This window comes from Echiichthys vipera (genome assembly GCF_963691815.1).
Source record: "Echiichthys vipera genome assembly, chromosome: 15".
Taxonomy (NCBI): Eukaryota; Metazoa; Chordata; class Actinopteri; order Perciformes; family Trachinidae; genus Echiichthys; species Echiichthys vipera.
The window spans coordinates 17,327,567-17,336,518 of record NC_139840.1 but is presented as its reverse complement, the minus strand read 5'-3'; the positions used below and the strand labels follow the sequence as shown (position 1 = coordinate 17,336,518).

The 8,952-nt window shown below is 45.0% G+C and overlaps 1 protein-coding gene across 1 annotated transcript; it reads right to left on the bottom strand.

Annotated features, from left to right (window-relative positions):
• Positions 1 to 239: 239 nt before the first annotated feature.
• On the bottom strand, positions 240 to 7,507 carry cbarpa (CACN subunit beta associated regulatory protein a; the record flags this gene model as incomplete). Its single annotated transcript, XM_083928630.1, has 9 exons — positions 240 to 2,079; positions 2,165 to 2,369; positions 2,482 to 2,680; positions 3,216 to 3,359; positions 3,453 to 3,633; positions 3,720 to 3,882; positions 3,985 to 4,046; positions 4,206 to 4,351; positions 7,460 to 7,507. The coding sequence occupies 9 exons, from the start codon at positions 7,505 to 7,507 to the stop codon at positions 240 to 242; spliced, it is 2,988 nt and encodes a 995-aa protein (XP_083784756.1).
• Positions 7,508 to 8,952: the final 1,445 nt, after the last annotated feature.

The following is an 8,952-nucleotide window of genomic DNA, read 5'->3' as shown; positions in this document are numbered from 1 at the left end:
GAAATGCTGGAAGAGACTGGCCATCAAGAAAGAAGGTACTTCTGTCCTTTAGGATATATCTGTGTTTCGACACATTAGTTATGTTTATTTTGCAGATTTGTCCAAATGTAAGGGACACAAAGATTGACCACTAACACGTGATTATGTTTGAAGTGCTATAAACCATGTTGTTCAAGTCTGTCGTCGATAGATAATGGATCTGAAATAAAGTTAATGAAGAAGATGGGGTTGTTAACAGGTTATATGGGACTGAAGCCAGGTGAGGATGTGTGAGACATGGCTAGCACACTCTCCGTCCCTCCCTGGCCGAGCTTTTCCGTACTACGCAGGCCGCCGTAGAGCCTCTCTTCCACCGTCATGACCAGCTTATCTGTCAGGCTGCTCTCTGACAGAATAGCTTGACTACTGTTGTTGTTTCTGTTGTTGACTCTCGGATCCATGTGGCTCGTCTTTGTAGTCACAGTGGTCAAACATTGGCTAGTTGTGCTTTCTGAGACCTTTTTTGTATTGCCCTGGCAGCCGTCACCAGTCGACCCTGCACAACTCTTTGTTGCTTCAGTGCCTTCCGAGGTTTTGTCAGCTGCGCTTTCTGTGGCGTCCCCCTCAGCTCCTTCACTTGACGGATCTTTGTTCTCTCTGTCCTCTTTGGCTGCTTCCTCACAAGCCGCAACCTCGCTGGCTTCTTCATCGGCGGCACTTGCTATGCGTGAGAGTGTGCTATGATACCTGGTGTCCAGAGGATAACCGGCACTGTCACCTCTCCGCAGCGGAGTGAACCTCTGCCTCTCCAAAGATGGGGAGTACCTCCCCCCAGTTCCTGAACCTGGGTCGCTGTATTGCTTGTGTCTCTGCCACTGTTTCCGAAGGTGAACTCTGGATCGGTGCCTGGAGCGCAGCGGAGAATCCTGGTGGTCGAACCGCGGATCATGGCGGAGGAACTCGTTGAAAAGTGAGTCTGTCTTCTCATCAATGCTGTAGTCGCGGCGGCGGAGACGGGGTTTGTGGGGACTGGAGGGCTGTGGGACTGGCTTCATCAGTGGGGACATCAGCTGGGATTGTGATTCTGGAGGTTTCTGAGAATGAAGCGATTTGAGAAGATATGGTTCTTGAAGGGTAAGAGACTGGCTGCCAGTACGAGATCTCTCCTTTAGTTTGTCCTCTGTGCTGTCTGCCATCTCATCCTCCAGCTCCTCCTGAAACAGCTTGGCCTCGATACTCTCGCACACTGAACCTTTTCTCCCAGAGCTGGTGAAGAACAATCTTCTCTCAGATGCCGTCTTCCCTCTGGGAGCTCCAGGAGTCCCAAAAAGCCTCATTTCCTCAGGAGCCCTGGATGGCGCTTCAATGGAGGCGTAGCCGCTGTCCATCTGGAGGAGCTTACGGTTTCCTGCCTCACCCTCTCCTCCAGCTCCACTTCCAACCTCATTTTCCCCACCTCTGGTTCCTCCCTCCAACATCTCTCCTTCCCCTTCTCCTTCAGGCTCATCGTCCAGGTCTTGGGACAAGCAGCTGTCCAGGCCAGAGCGAGCTCCTGCTCCACCCAGGGATGAGACGCTGTCCGCATCACTGCGGATGGACTCATGATCTGTGCTGCTCTGGTCTGAGGAGGCATATTGCTCAAGAGAGGCTCGCAAGCTCCAAATGTCTCTGTACAGGGAGGGAGGAGCCTCCGAGCTCTCCTGGCGAAACATGAAGGAAAGGGATGAGCCTGAGTCAGCCCTTCGTCTGGCCTCTGCGCCCAACGCCACCTCATCTCCGTCATCTGTCTTTGCCCCACTGTTTTTCCACACATCTGATGTTTTTGTGTCTTTAGTTGTCCTCATCATGTCTTCAAACCTTTCCTGTCTGGCATCTCCTTGTTGTGCCTTAAACAAGTTTTCGTCTTCGACCAATTGTAGCTCAACTCCTGCTGCTACCGATCCCACAACTGCACCGAACTTGGTTTCTTTTTCTGCTCCTGACCCATTGGTTGTGGCCTCCTCTTGCCTCTGAGCGTGAAAATCGTTTGATGGTAAAAATAGATCCTCTCTTCTGGTGCCACTGCTACCACCTACCTCCCCCATGGCCTCTAGTTTCAACCTGTACAGATGGACGACAGTCAGTTAATGAGTAACTCTGGGATGTCATGTCATGTCATGTCATGGGATTAGGCGAAGGAACCTACCTGCTGAGGAAGATGGAGGACGTGGGTGCAGTGTCAGGGTGAGGCAGAGACTCTGCAGAGAGGGACTGGAGGACACTGGTCTGGATGGGGGACTGTGGGAAAGAGTCAATGGTCTCATCTCGAAGAGACGAAGAGTCGTCTTCGGTGTGATCAGTGGTTTCACTTGCTGCTCTCTGTCTCTGGAACGGTCTTCTCTTGGGAGATCCTGGTAGAAATCACATTAGAAGATAAATATCTCCCCGATGTCATTATTTTCTATAGTCAGGCATCATCCACAAATGGAAGCTTACTCATTCATTTATGACATATATCCAAACCTTTGGCATCCAGGCTGGCAGCCCGGTGACTGCTGTCAAACTTCCACCTCCTGAAGTAAGGCCCTGCCCCCTCCAGACTGGCATGGCGTCGCAGTTTGGAGAAGAAATGTAGAACTGAAGTCTGGCCCGGTGCTTGAGTCGACTCTCCTCTCATCCCCCTTTCGCTCTCAGCCTCTCCCCTGTCCCCAAAAGCCTCCAACTGACAGAAGAGATGAAGGGAAAGGAGGATGGAAGTGATGAGACATTAAGGAGGGGTTGAGGCAGACGAGCTGAGATGCGACAGGCAGCGCTAAAGCCTTCAGGGGACAGCAGTTTGTCATGTTGTCACTCAGCTGCAGTGATGACTGATGTCATAGTGCATCAGTAGGTTTGAGCCTGTGGCAGCTGCTTTTCACAGCTCTGTTTATGTGTGATACAAGTGGATAAATCCCACACTGAGGAGTCTATCAGTGCAAATGTATTTCTCACTAATAATACTGAAAAGAAATTGGTTAATTTCATCTGAACAAAAATGTTTCAAACTAAGAACTAAAAACATTTCAGCTGATTTGAAACGTCTCTCACAGGCATTCTGTGAGAATAGGTTTTGCCTGAAAAAGGATGTAAGGAAGCGATAAAACGAGATTCATGACCAACATTTCCCTCCAAAGAGTCATGCCGCTGACCTGTAGGGCCTATTATGCAATGACCATTTTATAACCGTCATTACAAACTGGAAAAAAGCCTATACTCACTGTCTGGGACCTTGTGCGCTGTGCCTTCACGGCTGCTGATGCCTGTCTGTGGCCCTGGTCCAGGATGGTGGAGTGGTGCCGGTCTCCAGGCAGACCTCCGCTGAGGCTCTGCCCCACCCAGTCAGAGACTCTTCTGTCAGTGGGCTGGAGAGAGAAATCAACGCAGGTTAGAGATGAGAAAACAACCCTGATTTGGTGAGATTTGTGATATAAATCGCAGCCTGTGGGTGAAGATACCTGATAGATGGTGAGAGGCAGTTTGGGAGCCGCGGCCTCATTGATGTTGATGGTGCTGCTCTCTGTTGAGTCGCACTCCATGATGGTCAGGATCTTGAGGTCACACGGGGCCGCAGGCATGTGAAGGTGGGTCAGCCGGGCCTTTTTCAGGTGGTGGAAGTCTCCTTCAGTAAGAGTGTATCTGAGTAAGAGGATGTATCATCTTCATTCCAGCTCGCCCAAACCAAAAATCTAATGTAAAAGCCACCTGTTGAACTGTAGGCCTACCTGCGTCCTTTGTCCTGATTCGTCTTTTCCTGTTCATAAAGAGCAGATTCATTAAAGGAGACTCTGCGGCCGGTAGACCCCGTTGAGACAAATCGTTCAGACTCTCCATCGTGACAGTTCGCAGCGGAGAAAGCGTCTGATTCATCCAGATGAATGGTGATCTCTGAGGGACGAAGACAACAAGGACGAACCGAGGGAGATAAAATAGCGTCAGTGACGCCAGTGCACCAAAACATATTTTTGTATAAAAATACACAGCTCTGACCTTGGGTGGGCTGAGAATCCTCAACATAAGTGGTGTTTGTCTTCTCAGGGTCATCGCTCGCTCTGAAAGGGGAGAAAGATTATGACTCTTCTCAGAAAACACAAAAAGTCACATCCCGGTTTTAATCCACTGCTGTCACAAACACATCAGCTCCTGTAATCCCAGTGTGTTTGCAGAGAAACCTGCTGGTCCAACAAAGTGTGTCTGCAGGGTGCACCCACCTGGAGTAACGCCGTCCACCCATACAGCAGCGGTGACAGAAGAGGAGCAGCAGGGAGAGGAGGACCAGCGTCCCCCCGGCAAAAGCGCTCAGCAGCACCAACAGCAGCACATAGTTCTCCACCTGGCCCGCTGACACCGGCACATCCTGAGGAAGAAAAGAGGTCAGGTATATTTAGTCAAGTACTGTGCTCACGTACAGTTTTAAAGGTACTTTGTTTGAGTATTTCCATTTTATGCTGACTTACCACTACTCAAAATATTGCACTTTTTACTCCAATACATTTTACATTTTATAGCAAAATATGACAGCTATATTTTCCATATGTATTAACTCCACATGAAAAGTAAAATAAGATACAACTTCCTTAACCCTGAACATAAGAATAAAAACAATAGAGAAATAAATGTGCAACAGCAGTGCCGAACAGAATAACAAAAGGAAGATACATTTAGTAAAGTAAAAAAAAATCTAAATATTGCACATTGTGTGGAAAGTAACACAAGTAAAACATGTGTAATAATGTAATGTCTGAGTTTATCATAATAAGATCAGGCAATCATTCTCTTATTGCTACATTATAATTAAAGCTCCATATATTGTATGGAGTATTTTCTTCGTGTATTGCTATTTTGACCACAGTGGATGCCAGAGTTCAATTTATCTGTCATAAAGATGGAGCTTCTTCGCTCAACACGTCTGCAGATCAAAAAAAAAAAAAAAAAAAATTCAACACCAATTAAACACCAACCAGTTTTCCAATCCCACCCTACCTCCCCTTGGACCAAGGGACACAAAAAAGGGTATATTTTTGACATATGAACACAATTAAAAAGTAAAAATTAAAATAGAACTCAAGTTTTTCTTGCTGAAAGAAAATATCACGTGTCACTAAAAATATCTCTGCGCTGTTTTAGGTTGCACAACACCAGTTGAATTCCCTTTTCGGTGTTCAGAGGACGCTGCTGGAGCTCGTAACTCATTCTTTTAAAAGCACAACGAGGCAGACGCTTGCATATCTCTGTTGTCATGTGTAGCTGTTGTGAGCTCGCTGGCTGCGTTAGTCCTGCTGGGACACTAATTGATTCTTCTCCCTTTGTGCTTTGCAGCAATGAAGAATCTCTTTGTCGCATTACCCTGGCAGGAAAGCAGCGTAATATTGTAATAAGGAGTGGAATTAACACTGAAAGACTTTCTTGAGTTAGTGATTCTTATCCAAACCCACACCCACACACACACACACACACACACACACACACACACACACACACACACACACACACACACACACACACACTAATATAGAGACAACTGCTCTCTCCTCTCTCTAATACTCTCAGTCTTGGCTGACTGAGCTTAGTTGGGGATGCTAATCGAAATGTAAGCGAGACCCTTAATTCAATCTCCCAGCTCTTCTCAATGAGGGTGAAATGAGACCGCCAAGGGCTATAAAATGGAAAAAGAGGAGGATGCAGACGCACATGAGCAATCCCCACACACCAGACTTTCCTGACTTTCAAAAGAGAGAGAAAATAATTGGGCTCTTTTCACCGTCACAAAAGGAACATTTGTCTATTGTAACATTTAGCGTTACATAATATGTGGAGATGTTAAAGGCTGTCATTGTGCACATATTTAAAGGAAAGCTCCTCACAGACCGACTTTTAGACGATGATGATGATGATGATGATGATGATGATGATGATGATGATGATGATGATGATGAGGATGATGATGATGATTAGGGCCTTAACGGGGTGGAAACAGGAAGTCTGCTGCTGACTGGATATACAGACACTAAGGCTAAAACTAATGATTATTTTCATTATCGTTAATCTGCCCATTACTTTCTCAATCTAATACTTGGTCCATAAAATGTCGGGAAAATTATATGTGTGGGTTTAAAGTTTGCGGTCTCCATATTTCTCTAAAAATAACAAATATTCCTTATATACAGCAGCAAACAGATAATATTTGCCATTTTTAGAGAAAATGACAAAAATCAAGCAATCTGATTGGTTCACAGCCAATTGTGTAAATTAACCTGACTCCAAAAGATGGATTGATTCACATGATTCGCATTTGCTCGGCACAAAATTAATGGTTGCTGATTGGGTGAACATCTGTCTGTGTGTGTGTGTGTGTGTGTGTGTGTGTGTGTGTGTGTGTGTGTGTGTGTGTGTGTGTGTGTGTGTGTGTGTGTGTGTGTGTGTGTGTGTGTGTGTGTGTGTGTGTGTGTGTGTGTTTGTGTGTGCGTGTGTGTGTGATAAAAAGCAAATACAGTTGGTTTTATGCTGACACTGCTTTCACCGTAAATGGTAACGGCACTTCAGTACAACAAAGCATCACTCAATCTGTGTCAACCTCAACCACAATCTAGCAGCAAGCAAGTCGCTGTGCGGGGGAGCAAGCGCTGCTGAACAGAAGAAAAGGTCATTTAATCCAGAGAAGGTTGACGATTATGTGCGTTGGAGCAAATGAAAACGCCTTTTTTCCCCTTTTCATTCAACCTCAAACCTGCTTCAGGCCTGAGCCATGTCACACACACACACACACGCACACACACACACACACACACACACACACACACACACACACACCTGTGAGGAGATACAAAATGTGTTTGAAACTGTATGTACTGTAGACCTTTGTGTGTATATTTAAGAAAAACAGCTCCATCACAGCATAATATCAACATGCACACCCTGATACACCCACAGTTACATGTACACACACACACACACACACACAGTTTGTCAGAGCGTCTGTAGCTTAATGAAATCTGCTGTTTTTACAAGCTCAGCCAAACAGGAAGAACAATACAATCGATCAGCTGGAGCAGCGAAGCCAATTGCCAGTCTTTAGGCCACATTTCTAACACACACTGTGGAGGCAAACAACGGTCAATTCTCTCTCCGCACACACAGCTTTAACTGTCAGATAATCACCAAATATCCCACCGGCCTCCGGGGGCTGCATGACACACAAAGCCAGCAGCACACTCAGTCCCGTTTTTTTTTGTCAAATCCTCACTGGACAGGAATCAGGCTGTCCTCCACCACAGCTCCACCTGAGATATAATACCTGTGACTGCAACACTGTGTTAACTCAGTGTGTCTACTATTGCTTTTGGCTGAGGTCCAGTTTGATCTGTAAAATATTGTGGAAAAGATGTCGTTGATGCTGACGTGAAGGTGTGGAGTGTGTTGATGGATTGGGGCAGAGTGTTGGAGGGGAGGACGCAGCGGTACTCACAGTGGAGTTCTCAGTCAGACTTGTCAGAACAGGCAAATCATTGCTCATGGTCCAGGTTGGCGTGTGTGAACCCTGCAGAGGATGGAGATTGTGATTTCAGACAGATACAGTCCCTGTTTTACATGCAGGAAAGTCAAAGTGCAGGAGATTTAAATGATACTGTGATACTCAATTATTTTACTTTTTGAAAAGACCAAAACCAACCGTTAAATGATCCTACAAAGGGTAACTTATTCCTCTGTGTTTAAAAAAGCACATCAGTGAGGCACACATTCATTAAAGCTTAATTCCGGAGCAAAATCATCATGGCCATGGTCTTTTTCTGCTCTTACATACATCAAATAAGCCATCGAGACAGTTTTTTTGGTGGAACAACTATTAACGGAGAAATCCGGGAGAGTCGCTAACAGCCGGACGTGGCTAACACTGATTAGCTCGGGGCAGTACGGTGAACGCATTCAAATGTCTTTTTTAACCACTGATACTGCTCAAAATAACACCAAACCTCTGCAGTAGCATGAGAAGAGTCCCTTCACATAAAACAAACTGCACCACTGGGCTCCTTCTTTTTGGATTGACTTTGGTGATTGACTTGAATGGACTTTACTACGAGATGAGCTGGTACCGGGGCCAGTTGGAAACTCTTTCAAAACACTCTTTTAATAAACTCCCGGTTCTCTAACAAGTTTATTTAGACTCAATAAGGTCAAACGTGTATTACTAAATAGTCTATTCCCTCCTGTTTGAGTGACATTTGCTTAAAGAAAAAAAATAGCGCCCAGCTGTTAGGAACGACTCAGCATGTTGTATTTGATCAATTTTCATTAATTGGTCACTTTAAAGACAATGACATGTACAGTATACACACAGCTGTGCCCACATTCTCACCTTTGCCAGAGGAAGATGTATGTGAGGTCAAACTTTGTCATATCTTCATCAAATACAAGAAGGACTTTGCTGATGTTTAGGGATGTATTAGTGATATGCAAAAGGATCTGGCTATATTAGTTTATTGGATTTTAACCGTTGTAAAGTCGTAATGTGACTTTCTGATAGAAATCACAAGTACCATGGCGGATCATACAGCACAATACAATAGGCTTTTTGTTATGAACTATCTGTTCAATTCAATTTTATTTACAGTGCCAAATCATAACAAAAGTTCACTTTACATAAAGAGTACGTCAAGACCACACTCTATGGTTTTGGATCTGGATTTACAGAGACCCAACAATTCCTCCATGAGCAGCAACAAGTCGCACTATCTTTAATAATATATATAATATAATATAATTATTATGATTATAATATTATTATTATTATTATAGTTATTATATACAGTATTAAGCCAGAAATTGTGTGCATTCATATGCAGATATCTGTTTATGGAGATGCTGATTCGAACTCTATTCTCACATCTTGAGTTTCTAATCAAACCGTAAACAATGGCCGCCTCTCAGAAGAGGAAGTCTTGGCCCAGATATCCGCTGGCT